Source organism: Macaca fascicularis, chromosome 4, assembly GCF_037993035.2.
Source record: "Macaca fascicularis isolate 582-1 chromosome 4, T2T-MFA8v1.1".
NCBI lineage: Eukaryota > Metazoa > Chordata > Mammalia > Primates > Cercopithecidae > Macaca > Macaca fascicularis.
The window spans coordinates 137,681,859-137,696,161 of NC_088378.1; the positions used below are offsets into that span (position 1 = coordinate 137,681,859).

The following is a 14,303-nucleotide window of genomic DNA, read 5'->3' on the forward strand; positions in this document are numbered from 1 at the left end:
AACCTTGAAACTTGCCCACCACCATCCGGCTAAGTGATTCTTCATCATCTGCTTGAATTTTTCTGTTGACAGGGAGCTCATAGGCCACTGACTCCACTCAACTCTGGCCAGGAGAAAGTTCTTCCTTTAATTGAACTGGACTCTGACCTTCATGCCTCCCTACTAGTCCCATGGTGGACCCCTCTGCTCACCCCGTCCCCAACCAGTTTGCTTCTTCCACATGTGATAGACTGATAGTTGGACACCGAACTCCTGCCTGTGTTAGTGGGCTTCCAGTTACACTGCTGTGACAAAGAGGTCCCAGAACTGAGCAGCTCAAATCAGACAGATGTTTGTTTCTCTCTGCCGTAATAAGACATCATGGGTGGGTGGGAGTGGGGACCCAGGATCTTTCCATCTTGTTGCTCCATTGGCTCCCTGAAGATTGAGGCTAGATGACCTCAATGGTTGTTCTGCTCATGGAAGGGAAAAGAGAAGAAGCATGGGGGAAAGACCATTTTAATTGAATGACATGGGAGCTACACACAGTCCTTCCATGTGTATTTCATGAGGAAGAACGCAGTCAGGTAAGGCCTCACCTAGCTGCAAGGGAGGCTGGGAAACCTAGTCCTTCAGAGTCATGTGCCCAGTGAAATAGGGGAGAGAGGACTGGGGGGACAATTTGCAGACCACCACACCTGTCCCCCAGTTTCCTCTTCTCCAGATGACCCTGGCTGAGTCTGGCAGATGTGCCTCCTTTTTGAGCCAACAGATCCCGACCGATAGTCAGGGCAGCTTTAGGACAAAGGGCAGCTGGTTTCTCCCACCCACTGCTTCTCTCCACACTCGTGGATCAGCCCCTGCCCCAGGCAGCAATACTGCCCTGATTACCACCACTGAGCCAGCTCCCAGGCCACTGAGGGAGGGCCTAAACCCTGGCTGAACAGGACAAAACCAAGGGTCTGGCCAGGCCCCTCACCCCTCTGGCCTTAGTTCCTCATCTGTCAAGTTGGGTGATGCTTCATTGGCTGCCTCACTAGGCTGCTGTGGGGTCTGCACTCTGGAGGGGTGGGGGACACTCACACTGCTCATGAGAGCTGCTGGCATCACTCAGCTATGGACAGGAATGGGAGATACCCCGATGTACCACCCCAGTCCCAGGGTGGAGTAAGGGCCAGAGGGACAGGGGCAGATAAGGGGGGCTCAAGACTGAGGGAGACGGGGCACCGAGAAGTAGAAAGGGTGGATGCTCAGAGGGCCCTGGGGATCCGGGGGACTTGTGTTTCCTTGGGTGTGGGGCAGAGTGCTGAGTCAATCGCATGCCTCAGTTTCTAGCCATGCATGGCCCCACTCTGGTTTTCATTATTTATTTCCTCTATCCCTGTTCCTCACTCTCTTCCCCTAGGCCACCGTTCTAATTTAATGTATATTCCTTACATGTGCGCATCCAAATTGCGTGTGGTTGAACTTCTGAAAGACTTCCCTTTGATAATATTTTAAGGTTATATGATGTCATAAAAAAAGGTTTCTTTTGAAGTGTGGTAGAATTAGAAGGTGGCAGGGGCCCCATGCTGGGGAGCCCCTCACATGGGAGTGGGGTTTGGGGAGGGAATGCTGGAGGAAGGAGTCATCTCTAGAGTAAAAAGGGAAGAGGAAAGGCATTCCAGGCAAGCAGCCCAGTCCGGCAAAGGCGTGGAGGTGCGAAACATGGGCCCAGTCCCTGGATGAGGAGCTGGGAACAGCAGGAGAAGCAAGCGGATGGGCCAGGCGGGGCCCGTGCAGTTTGGGGCAATGTTGATAGCTCAGCCCAGGACTGGATGCCATGAGAGGTGGGGAGCTATGGTAGGTTCTTGTGCAGGGTTATGCCCGTGTGGAAGGAGAGTTTGAGAAAAGCAGCCCCTGACTCCTGGGTACCCCTGGTCTCTCTCCTTCCAGCGCTGGCCACCAAACAGACTTACGTCACTTACACCAACCATGCAATCTAGCGAGGCCATGGAGCTGAGCAGCAGGAGGAGCCGTGACCCTGTGGATGGTGCGTTGGGCCAGGGCCACACCCAAGGGCCCAGCTGATGTCTTGCCTGCCCGTGGGCACCCACGGATGTGGCTTGGTGCTGAGGACAGCAGAGCCCCCGGCCGTCACTGCTGGCAGCCTGGGCAAGCTGGGTGAGCGACAGGAGCACGAGGGGCCGGGGCAGTGCCAGGCTACCACAAGAACCTGCATCTTGGACCATTGCCCCTCCCGGCCCCAAACCACAGGGGCTCAGGCCGTGTGGGCCCCAGTGCTAGATCTTTCCCTCCCTTCGTCTCTGTTTGTGCTGTTGGCGACCCCTCTGTCTGTCTCCAGCCCTGTCTTTCTGTTCTCTTATCTCTTTGTTTCACCTTTTGCCTCTCTGGTGTCCCCGGCTGCTTGTGCTCTCGGCCTTTTCTGTGTCTCCTTTCTGGCTCTTGCCTCTGCCTCCTCTCCCTCATCCTCTTTGTCCTCAGCTCCTCATGCTTTCTTGGGTCCCACCTGTGTCACTTTTCTGCCATTTTCTTTCCTGTTCTCCTCCGCTTCATTCTCGTCCAGCCGTTGCTCCCCTCTCCCTGCCACCCTTCCCCAGCTCACCAAACCTTACATGTTGCAAAAGAGAAAAAAAGAAAAAAAAATCAAAACACAAAAAAGCCAAAACAAAAACAAATCTCGAGTGTGTTGCCAAGTGCTGCGTCCTCCTGGTGGCCTCTGTGTGTGTCCCTGTGGCCCGCAGCCTGCCCGCCTGCCCCGCCCGTCTGCCGTGTGTCCTGCCCGCCTGCCCGCCTGCCCCTCCTGCCGACCACACGGAGTTCAGTGCCTGGGTGTTTGGTGATGGTTATTGATGACAATGTGTAGCGCATGATTGTTTTTATACCAAGAACATTTCTAATAAAAATAAACACCTGGTTTTGCACCTGGGCTCCACATCCACTGAGGGTCCTGCCATGGGACCACAGGCTCAGCCTGCAGCTGGAGGGCCTGGACCTAGAGGGAAGCGGGAAATGGGCTCTGGAGACCCAGGGCTTGGGGGCTGTGGAGACTGTTCCCTGGGCTGGGATCTAGTGTGCCGTGGAGGGGCCAGATTTCCAGGTAAAGGGCAGGGACATTGCAGGAAATTCCAGGAATCGGCACCTAGTAGTCCCCTAGTTAGGGGGGATGCTTTGTCCCCAGCCCTGGGATGGTAACATTTCTGCCTTGCCTGTCCTCTGTCTCACACCCCTCACACCTGGGACTGCCCTTCCATCCCCGCCCCCATAACCTGCGCCTCTCTCCTTCCAGCCAGGAAGTCCTCTTCTTGAGAAGTTAACTTCCGAGGCTGCCAGCACTCACAGCCATCCCTTCCTGCTTCTGTTGTCTCCAGGCTCGGGTGCTAAGATGACGTGTGTCTGTTGTGGAGATCAGTGTGTTGTATGTGTCCACGTGGGCCCACAAGTGCACGGCACAGGCATGGCCGTGTGGCTTGTTGGCTGCGTGTCTGTGTGCACGCCCAGCGCGTCCATGCACATGCGTGTCTGTCTTGTTTGAGTGTCTGGTCGTCTGTTTGGGTCCCGGTGGCTCGTGTGGATTCCTGTCTCAGGCCCATGGTGAGCGTTCACCGCAGCTGGCTTCCCTGGCAGGTTGGGAGGTGGGAAACAGGGACACTTAGGGGCTGGGCTCTGGCTGGGGTAAATTATAGAGCCAGCGACACAATGAGGCCATAGGCAGCAGCTGGAGCCCGGGCTGCCTGTGCCTCCCCTTCCTGCCCCGCCCCTGCCCTGCCCCGCCCCCAGGTCCTGCACCCCCTCCCACCTCCAGGCTAGCTGACGGCACTGTGGAGCACAGTGGAAGGGACTGGAGGAACCCTGGGCAGGGGGCCAGGCAAGGACAGGGTATGAGGGTGTGTGTAGGGGTGAGGCTGGGACACTGAATTATGCCAGGTATCATGTCTTCTCCATCAGCCCACTCTTACTTCTGGCCTGGGCATCTCACACACCTGTGTGTAGGAAATCTCTTCTTCCCTGGGACCTGTGTGCAGCACCTAGTAGATGCTCAGTAAGTGTCTGTGTGAGGGACGGAGACAGGAAAGGAGCGCCTCACTGATCATCTTACAGAAGGTTCCTAAGACCTCTGCCCAGGAAGGATTCCACCCAGTGCTCCAGCCCGGTCAGGCAGAACTAGGTTGCCAGATCAAGGGTATCTGCCAAAAGCTTCTAGGGCAGTGGGGGGTGGGGGTGGGGTGAGGGGTAGGGATGGGGAATGCAGAAGAGGGTCCAACCAGCTCTCCCCCAGGATGACTCTGGCAGCACCCCAGCCTGGGCACCCTGCCCGCTCTGTGGCTTACACCCCTCCTGAAGTGATTGCTGCTCTGAGGTCCAAGGCTAGGTCCAGGGCAGGGCCTGCAGGGGTTTGATGCTCAGCCCAGGACTTGCCTAGGTCCCCCTACATCTGTGGGACCCCCATCTAGGTTCCAACGGGAGAATCACCTCTCCAAGGGAGCTGCTGCCCCTCGGCTCCCCTTGGCTCTCAGGAGGGGCCCTCAGGGCCTACCAGTCCCCTGCCAGTGGGGAGAAATAGCCCTGCCCTCAGGGAGCTTCCAGTGTGATGGAGGAGATACAGCAGACTGTGTCCCAAAGTAAAATGACTGTTAGAATGAGGTGGGTGGAGGAGGGAAGCCTTGGGTGAGTGTGACTTTGGGCATCTGAGCCTGGGGTGCAGAGGTGGGCTCTGTGGGCCTGAGGTGGACAGAAAGGAACCAGGCCCTAACAAGACTTTTGCCAGCTAGACCTGCTGCAGCAGTTGGGAGGGTGGGTACTGCTGGGGTCCTGGATCCATCACCTAGAAGGCTCAGGCCAGTGCAGTCAGGACTGGGTCCCATAGCTGGGCTGGGTGGGACCTGCCCTGATGCCTGTGGTGGGAGGGATGCCTGGCCCTTCACGGGTGGCTTGGCTCCTCGCCTTTGTTCTCATCCTCAATTATCAATGACCAGAGAAAGCTGCTAAGAATCTTCACAATGTTAGATTTCAACAAGATGGAGGGGAGGTTCAGGGTCCCTGGCACCCTGGATAGGGAGCCAGCGGCCCCCAGAGACCTTTGCTATGTGCAGGGGGTATGTGCTCACCCCTGCGGCCTCAGCCTCCTCAATGTCTGAACGAAAGGATTGTGCTAGCAGACATCCCATCCCACAGCACACTTTCTAACCAGCAGGGCAACTTCTAGACAATACAGACGCTGGGCTCCCCCCAGACCACTGGACCTGAACTTCTGCGGGGAGGGCTGGGCACAGGCACATTTTAAAAGCTCCCCAACAGATGGGCCGTGCAGTCAAGTGGGCCAGGTGTGGCACCAGACTTTGGGGTTTGTGAAGTCAGGAGGGAGCAACAGTGCTCACTCGAGCTTGCCTGGGCTCAAGCCCAAGGCTGGGCTGCTGCCAGCCTGAGCAGACACCCAGGAACTTTGAGGCCAGCTGGATGCACAGGGCACTTTTGTGGAATTCCTAGGACCCTGGGGAGACCAGCCTCAGGAGCAGAGTCTCAGGTCCCTTCGGCCTCTGAGGGGCTGTTCTGAGCTCTAATGTCTTATGGTCTGCCCCTCCCATCCTTCTTTCTCAGGCCGTGGAGGCAGAGGCATAGAGCCAGGCAGGACAGAGGTCTCAGTGGGCCACATGCCAGCTGCCCCCACACTGCCTCAGCGTCCAGGCCCTCCAAGGGGTCCTGGGGAGCCCCTGAGAAGATGCTGACCCTGCAGAAGGCTGGGCAGCCCGCTTTCTGACACCCTCACTGGCTCCACAGCTCCCCCTTCCCATCCCAGGTTTCCATGTGCCCACTGAACAGGGAAGGGAGACTGAGGCACTCCCCTGGCACTGAGGGCTCCTTCTGTCCTCCTGCCTGCCCTGGATGATCCTGGCTGCCCCTCAAGGCTTGGCCTTGGCACTCTGAGCCTCACAGGGCTCAGACCACCACCCCCAACCCAGCACTGAATGGCACTCGGCACCGGAATCTCACTTCGGTTGGCAAAAGCAGCAATTAGCATCTAATGAGGCTTCTTGCTTTATTTTTAGGTAACCTCCAAGGCCCTGCCTGTGTAATTCAGCCCGCCATTGCTCGGCAGATAATTAAAGCATGTCACCATAATTTGCCTTTTTTTTCTATAAAGCCCCATAATTATGTTTTTATTGCGAGTGAGGGGGAGAAAGAGGGGAGGGAGAAAACAAAGAGAGGTGGAGTTGGGGCAGGAAATGGGGCTTGGCTCCTTCAGCCAGACCTCCTCCTACTCCATCCACAGAACCAGGACCCCCGCCCCCATTCTGGGTGCAGCTACCCCCTGGGACCCACCTAACTTCCAGGGCACCTCTTCCCCCTTTTCTTATAAAACCAGCCCCAGTTTGCTCCAAAGCACACAGGGCAGGGAGCAGCAGAGCTGAAGCCAAAGTGGCCAAAAGTGGATGATTCTTGAGCGGGGCGTGGGCACATGGGAAGTCTCTGTGCTGCTCTCCTTCCTGTATATTGGAAAATTTCCATAATAAAGAGTTAAACAAAGCTCCACCCCCAGGAAAGGCTTTGCTGACTGCAGGGCAACTGGTATCTGCCCTCAGGGCACTTGTTTCTTCTTTCTGACTATGAGGTGAAGGGCTGTCTTTTTGCACCAGGAGATGCATTTCTGTCATTTTGGTGCTGGTGAGTGGCAGTGGGTGATCCTTCCTGGAGCATCTGAAATCACTCTCCAAGCCTGCAGGCCAGCTGGAACAGGCCGGGCAGCTGCACACATGGTTTGAGGGAGCTCACTGCCCCCAAACATCTTCCCAACTCCAGCATCAGTGCCCAGAATTCTGTGGTTAAAGCCTCAGGCATGTTCTCCCAAAACACATCAACCAGCCAGCAACCATACTGGAGTTCAGCATCAAGAAACCAGTTGCCCTGAAGGTGTGGGACAGGGGACAGGTAAGTTTTGAAGTATCTGGTTTTGAAATAGCTCCCCAGATTACCCGAGCTCAAGAGCAGACCCTCCTCCACTTTCTGAATGCCCCTTCAGCCCCAGACTTCATCCTGTATTCAGAGGGCTTGCTCATAGTTTTCACCCACCGCCAGACTGTCAGCCCCCACCAGGGCAGGGCATTTCATTGCAGTGAATCTCAGGGCCTAGGACAGTACCTGGCATATAGTAGGTGTACAAGAAATGTTTGCTGAATGAATAATCAGGGAGATGGGGCTGGAATGGATACTTAGAGGAGCCTGTTTGGCTGTATCCCCACCCGCTAGCACTCAGCAATATCTGAGTCTCTGCTCAAAGTTAGTTTCTTCACTTAAGCTTCCCACGGTCTTCCCCAGAGGTCTGGGGAGAGCTCGGATGTAGCACGTTTGTTATTGGGTAGAAAGTGACCCCCATCTACCTCCTAGGATGACAGGCATGCTGGAGTGGAAATCAGGTGACCTGGGTTCTAGGTAAGGCTCTTCGACCAACTTGCTGTGTGCCCTTGGGCAAGTAGCTTCCCCTCTTTGGGCCTCACTTTCTTCATCCTTAAAATAAAGGATTGAGCTCTGAGTGCTCAGAGCCTGAGTAAGCAGCCAGCGTTCCAGCAATGCAGAAAGGGGAGGCTACTGCCAAGAAGAGTCTTTTGGGGCCAGTTGCTATGGCAACTGTGCACACACTAGGGGGTTGGGGAGGGGCTCGAGTATGCAAATCAGGCCGTTCCTTTGGCTTCCCCAGCCCAGGTTGTCTGTGCCTGGAGAAAGAGGTTTGTTAACATTTGGAGCAGTGGAGGAGGATGGAGAGCCGGTGGGGGTTGTTGGTGGAGGGGACCAGTGAGGGTGGGCCCGCCATCCCTGCACTCTGCCACTCCTTCACTGGCAGGTGAAGAAAGCATAGAATGAGGGGTAAGCTGGGTGGGGCCCCAAGGATCATCCACTGTTCCTCGTCATACACATTAACAGAAGAGGAAACTGAGGCCCAGAGAGTCAGGAGGCTTGTCTAGACTTGAGAGGCTTCGTAAAGCCCCACCTCACATCCTGATCACCCGCCCTCCCTCAATCGGGAAAGTTAGGGGAGTGCATGGTTTTCAGAGGGGCCCGTAAATGCTCTTCTTTCTGAGCTTGTAAGATGCTCTTGGGGAAGCAGGGAGAGGAGCCTGGAGGTAAGGATCTAACTTCATCCAACCCATGGAGGTGGTCAGATGCCCCGCTGAGCATAGGCAGGATCTGGGGCCATGCACAGATAAGGCCAACTGAGGAGTCAGGTTAGAGACCCTGGCTTTAGTCTCTTGCAGGTCTCTGTGACTTGAGTACCTGAGCCTCTTAGCTCTCCAAACTTCAGTTTCCCCATCTGTGAAACAAAATAGTATCTGCTGAAAATGATTTCAAGACTACAAAATCATTGCATGACCACAGGAGATGGGGAGAGGATGTGAGCCCTATCCTTGACCTTTGGCTGCCTCACTTTCCAGAACAGCGTGCTCTCTGCGGTCCTCCTCCCACCCGGATCCTCTCTCCTCTGTGGTTTTGGGCTTCTTTTCTTCCACCCACTCTTCAAATGCTAGGGCTCCCTCTGGGGCTCCAGGCTTGAAACTCTTCTTTCATTTCAAAAGTTTTATGGCCTCTCTCATTTAAATTCATGGCCTCAGACCTTTCCAAATATCCCATGTCCTCCTCCTACATTTCCCCACTTCCCTTGCAGTTGGATTGAGGCCATGTGACTGTTCTGGTCAATGACCTGTGGGTATAAATAATGCCAGTCACTTCTGGACTGAGGCTCGGGTACCTCCTCCACGTCTCTCTTTTACTGTGCTGGCCTGGGAAGTCACGTGTTGAAATGGTGGCACATAAGATGGAGGGTACCTGGGTCCCTGAATCACTGGATGGAGGAGAGCTTCTGCCAACCCATGGTGAACTTTCTATAAACAAGAAATAAACTTATTTTATGCTAACGTGTTGAGATTTCAGGGCTTGTTACTAAGTTATAGCTTTTTCTTTTTCTTTTTCTTTTTTTTTTGAGATGGAGTCTTGCTCTGTTGCCCAGGCTGGAATATGTGGCACAATCTTGGCTCACTGCAACCTCCACCTCCCGGGTTCAAGCAATTCTCCTGCCTCAGCCTCCCAAGTAGCTGGCATTACAGGTGTCCACCACCATGCCTGGCTAATTTTTGTATTTTTAGTAGAGACAGGGTTTCACCACGTTGGCCAGGCTGGTCTCAAACTCCTGACCTCAAGTGATCCGCCTGCCTTGGCCTCCCAAAGTGCTGGGATCACAGGCATGAGCCACTGTGCCCAGCCAGTTATTTCTCTTTTTTTTGAGACAGAGTCTTGCTCTGTCTCCCAGGCTGGAGTGCAGTGGTGAGATCTCGGCTCACTGCAAGCTCCACCTCCAGGGTTCACGCCATTCTCCTGCCTCAGCCAGTAGCTGGGATTATAGGCACCCGCCACCATGCCCGGCTCCTTTTCTTTTTTTTTTCTTTTTCTTTTTCTTTTTTTTTTTTTTTTTTTTTTTTTGTATTTTTGGTAGAGACAGGGTTTCACCATGTTAGCCAGGATGGTCTCAATCTCCTGACCTCGATCCGCCTGCCTCGGCCTCCCAAAGTGCTGTGATTACAGGCGTGAGCCACCACGCCCAGCCCAGTTATAGTTTTTTCTATCCTAACTACTATACCATCAAACAAGTGCCAAATGTATATATATCTCCTAGCTTCCAAACCTCCCTTTGAGCACTCCACTGACTACTCAGAACTGTCTACGGTGGAACCCATAGTCTTCTCTTGAGTCTTCTTCTTCCTGTCTCCCATGATCCCTGTCTTGGTGACAGCAGCCATGCAAACCAGAAACCTATGCCTTATTCTAGGCCGCCTTTCCCACCTCTCAGCTGCTAATCCCCAACATTCCCTCTACCTGCTTCCATGCCCAGGACCACCTCCTGGATTCGTGCCTTCATCACCTGTCTCCCCTGGACAGCTGTCACTGTCTCCCAGCTCCTGCTGTGGCTTTCAGCCTTTATTCCTTGTATATGTATAGATGATAGATAGATAGATAGATAGATAGATAGATAGATAGATAGATGATAGATGATAGATATAGATAGATGATAGATGATAGATGATGATAGATAGATATAGATAGATGACAGATAGCTAGACAGATAGATAGATAGATGATAGATAGATAGATAGATATAGATGATAGATAGATAGATAGATAGATAGATAGATAGATAGATAGATAGACAGACAGATGAGAGCTTTCTATGTTGCCCAGGCTGGCCTCGAATGCCTGGCCTTGCCTCCTTATGTGCCAGGAGAACAGGCCTGGGCCACCGGGGGTCCCAGCACAGCCTTTATTTCAATACTTTAAAGGTGTTGCTCCCTGTCTTCTGAATGGCATTGTTCCCAAGGAGCATCCCAATATCTGCCATCATCCTTATCGCTGTTCTTTTGTATATAATACATTTATTTCCTCTCGCTGCTTTTAAAGTTTTCTCTTTCTCACTGGTTTTAAACAATTTGGTTATGATGTGCCTTGGCATAGTTTTCTTCGTGGTTTTTTGTTTTTTGTTTTTTGAGACAGAGTCTTATTCTGTTGGCAGGCTGGAGTGCAATGGCACGATCTCGGCTCACTGCAACCTCCGCCTCCTGGGTTCAAGCGATTCTCCTGCCTCAGCCTCCCAAATGGCTGGGACTGCAGACGCACACCACCACGCCCGGCTAATTTTCGTATCTTTATAGTAGAGATGGGGTTTCACCATCTTGGTCAGGATGGTCTCGATCTCTTGACCTCGTGATTCGCCTGCCTTGGCCTCCCAAAGTGCTGGGATTACAGGCGTGAGCTGGCCCTCATGTTTCTCTTACTTGGATTTTGGTGAGCTTCTTGGATCTGTGGGTTCAAACTTTTCATTATTATTTGGAAAATGTCTGGCCATTATTTCTTTTTTGTTTTTTTTTTTTTTTTTTTTTTTTTGTTTTTTTGTTTTTTGAGACGGAGTCTCGCTCTGTTTCCGTCTACCGCTTTTATCTGCTCACCTCCAGAGACTTCTATTATACATATATCAGGCCTCGAAATTGTCTGACAACTGAATAATGCTCTATTCATTTTTTTCCTGGCCTTTTTTCCTTCTGTGTTTCATTTTGTATAGTTTCTATTGCTATGTCTTCGAGTTCACTAACCTTTTCTTCTGTGGTATCCAATATGCTGTTAATTGTATCCAGTGCATTTTTAGAAATATCAGCATTGTAGCTTTCATCACTAGAAGCTCAATGAGATCTTTTCTCTCTCTTCCACATTTCTAGTTAAAAGTTCATTTTTTCCTTTAGCTTCTTGAACATGTGCAATGCAATTATAATAACTGTTTGAATATCCTTGCCTACTAATTCTATGGTGTCATTTCTAGATTGATTTTTTTTTCTTATTATGGGCCACGTTTTCCTCCTTGTTTGTATACCCAATATCTTTTTTTAATGTTTTATTTATTTATTTGTTTATTTTTGAGATGGAGGCTTGTGCTGTCACCTAGGCTGGAGGGCAGTGGTGCGGTCTCGGCTCACTGCAATCTCTGTCTCTAGGGTTCAAGTGATTATCCTGCTTTAGCCTCGCGAGTAGCTGAGACTACAGGCATGAACCATTACATCCGGATAATTTTTGTATTTTTAGTAGAGATGAGGTTTCACCATGTTGGCCAGGCTGGTCTCGAACTCCTGACCTCAAGTGATCACCCGCCTTGGCTTCCCGAAGTGCTGGGTTACAGGCGTGAGCCACCATACCTGGCCCCAAGTAACTTTTTTATTGGATGCCAGACATTATGAATTTTACTTCATTGGGTGCTGATTATTTTTGTATACAAAGAAATATTCTTGAGCTTTGTCTGGAATGTGGTTAAGTTACTTGGAAATGGTTTAATCCTTTCAGGTCTTGCTTTTAAACTCTGTTACACAGGACCAGAGCAGCACTGAGTCCAGGGCTAATTGTGCCCCACTTCTGAGGCAAATCTTGGTGAGTTCTCTAGCCTGTGCCCTGTGAATTATGAAGTTTTCCATTCTGGCTGGTGGATCATGTGTGAGCTACAGGGATCGTTCCCTCCAATCAGCCTCAGACAGTTTCCTTACTGGAACCTGATGCATGGAGCGGTATTCAGCTGAGAGCTCCAGGAGGACCTGGGGGCTCGCTCTCTGTGAAGTGTCTTCTCGCTGCACTCTGGCCTGTGGTCTCCAGCCCCCTCAGCCTCCCTGAGCTCCAGCTCAGTCTGCTCTGCCTGAGTCCCCTCCCCCTGTGCACTAAGTGAGACAATGGTGGGCTCACCTCATCTGTTTCCCATCTCTTAGGGATCACTGTCATTCACTGCTTAATGTCCAATGTCCTGAGAACCATGGTTCCATGTGTGTGTGTTTTTTTGTTTGTTTGTTTTCAGTTGTTTCAGACAAGAAGATAAATCTGGTCCCTTGTTACAGACTGAATCTCTGTGTCCTCCCCAAATTCATATATTAAAACATCATCCCCCAAAGTGGTGGTATTAGGAGGCGGGGGCTTTGGGAGGTGATTAGGATTAGATGAGGTCACAAGGGCAGAGGCCTCAGGAATGGGATTCGTGCCCTTGTAAGTGTCCTGAGAGAGCCTGCCTCTCGCTCTGCTCTCTGCCATTGAGGATAAGACAAAAAGTGGCTGTCAGCCCTCACTGACAGAGCCTGGCCACACTGGCACCCTGATCTCAGAATTCTAGCCTCCAAAATTGCAAGAAGTAAATTTCTGTTGTTTATGTGCCACCCAGTCTGTGGTCACTGGTCACAGCAGCCCAGACTAAGACATCCCTGTCCCTTCATTTCAGTTGGCAGTGGGCGTGTCCTCCCGTCTTTCTGGGACACAGATCCCATTAGGCCGTTCCCCTGCTCGGTTCCACCTGAGCTTTCTCACTGCCCCCAGTCTAATAACAAGAAGGACTAATGCAGTGCCAGGCACTGTTTTAAGTTTTACATGTGTTGAACTGTTTAATCTTTACAGCAAGTGTGTGGGGGAAGTGCTCTTTTCGTTCTCATTTTACAAATGGAGACAATGGACTTAAAGAGGTTATATATCTTGCTCAAGTGCACACAGCAGGAGGAGCTGGAGGTGGAGCTGGGATTTGAACCCAGGCAGTCTGGCTCCAGTCGTCATCCTTAGCCTCCACTCCACACTGCCTCCCTAAGGCATTCTGGTTGGCTTCTGCCTCCACCATTCATTTCTCCATTCAGTTGCTTTTCAAGCACTACTGTGAGCCCGAATATACTGCAGTTCTTAGAGATATGGAGCAACTAGCTTGAAGAAACAATGATAAAATATGGGGAAGACGAGAGTGGCTACACACACCAACAGCTCAAAAAAGGGTCTCTGAGTCACCTTCCTGAAGGAGTTAACACCTGAGCTGATCCCTAAAGGTCTGTCTGGTGGAATGGAGACAGGGAAGGGTATTTCAGAAATGAGCAAAGGACAGAGATGATCAATAGCGTATTTGGGAAGAGAGGCCTAGTAGAGATACTGGGAAGACCAAGATGAGCACTCCAGGGGTGACAGATGAGGCTGAAGAGCCAGGCAAAGGAGAGGGGAGGGGACCTGTGGGCTACACCCAGTGGCCTGGATTTCTAAGAAGGGAGTGACCTGGTTGAAGCTGTCAGTTGGGACAGCCTCTCTGCGGGTGGTGGGATAGAAGGGTCTGGCCTGGAGGCTGGGAGACCTGTTAGGAGGCCATTGCTGTGGGCCTGGTGAGAGATGAGGGCCTGGGGATGAGGGACTCAGTTGGATGCAGAGGGTAACTGAGCAGATGGAGTGGGGCAATGCTGGCATGGATGACTGGATGGTGGAACTGCCAGAAGGGGACAGTGAAGACTTGTGCTCCTAGGTTATATCTTTAAAAGGAATGGGCATGTACTCCTTTCAACCCTTTCCTCTCCCCTCCTGCTGGAATGCAGATGTGATGGCAGGAGTGGGAGTAACCACCTTGAACTCAGAGACTGAAGTCAAGTTTAAGGGATGGCAGAGTCACACTATAGCCTAGAAGTACCAAGCTCTGGACTGTTATGTGTCGAAGAACTCGACTTCTAACTGGTTTAAACCATTCTATTTTGGAGTGTCTGTAAGGGCAGCTTAGCATCTACTTGAACTAATGCACCTACATGCCACTGATTCTCCACCAGTGTTGAGCTTTGTGTAGGCTGATCCCTGTGCCAGGGATGCCATCCCTTCTGGTACCTCCACCTCTACCTACTTGGACAATGGGCACCATTAGGTCAAGATTGGTGGCTTGAGACTGTAGTCCTAGCTACTCAGGAGGTCGAGGCAGGAGGATTGCTTGAGGCCAAGAGTCTGAGAACAGCCTGGACAATACAGTGAGACCC

At 52.0% G+C, this 14,303-nt stretch overlaps 1 protein-coding gene across 13 annotated transcripts in view; it reads left to right on the top strand.

Moving 5' to 3' along the window:
* The window catches only part of GRM4 (glutamate metabotropic receptor 4), a 127,137-nt gene extending 124,234 nt beyond the window's left edge, over nt 1-2,903 (top strand). For 9 of the 13 annotated variants that reach the window (XM_065544139.1, XM_015448844.3, XM_015448845.4 and 6 more), the window contains one exon: nt 1,915-2,903. In XM_065544139.1, coding sequence (XP_065400211.1) covers nt 1,915-1,964 — 50 coding nt within the window. In that variant the 3' untranslated portion in view covers nt 1,965-2,903. Of the gene's footprint in view, nt 1-72; nt 1,429-1,914 lie in introns of those variants that run through there. The other 4 variants (XM_074038353.1, XM_065544140.2, XM_074038359.1 and 1 more) reach the window with 2 other exon arrangements.
* The last annotated feature ends 11,400 nt before the right edge of the window (nt 2,904-14,303 follow it).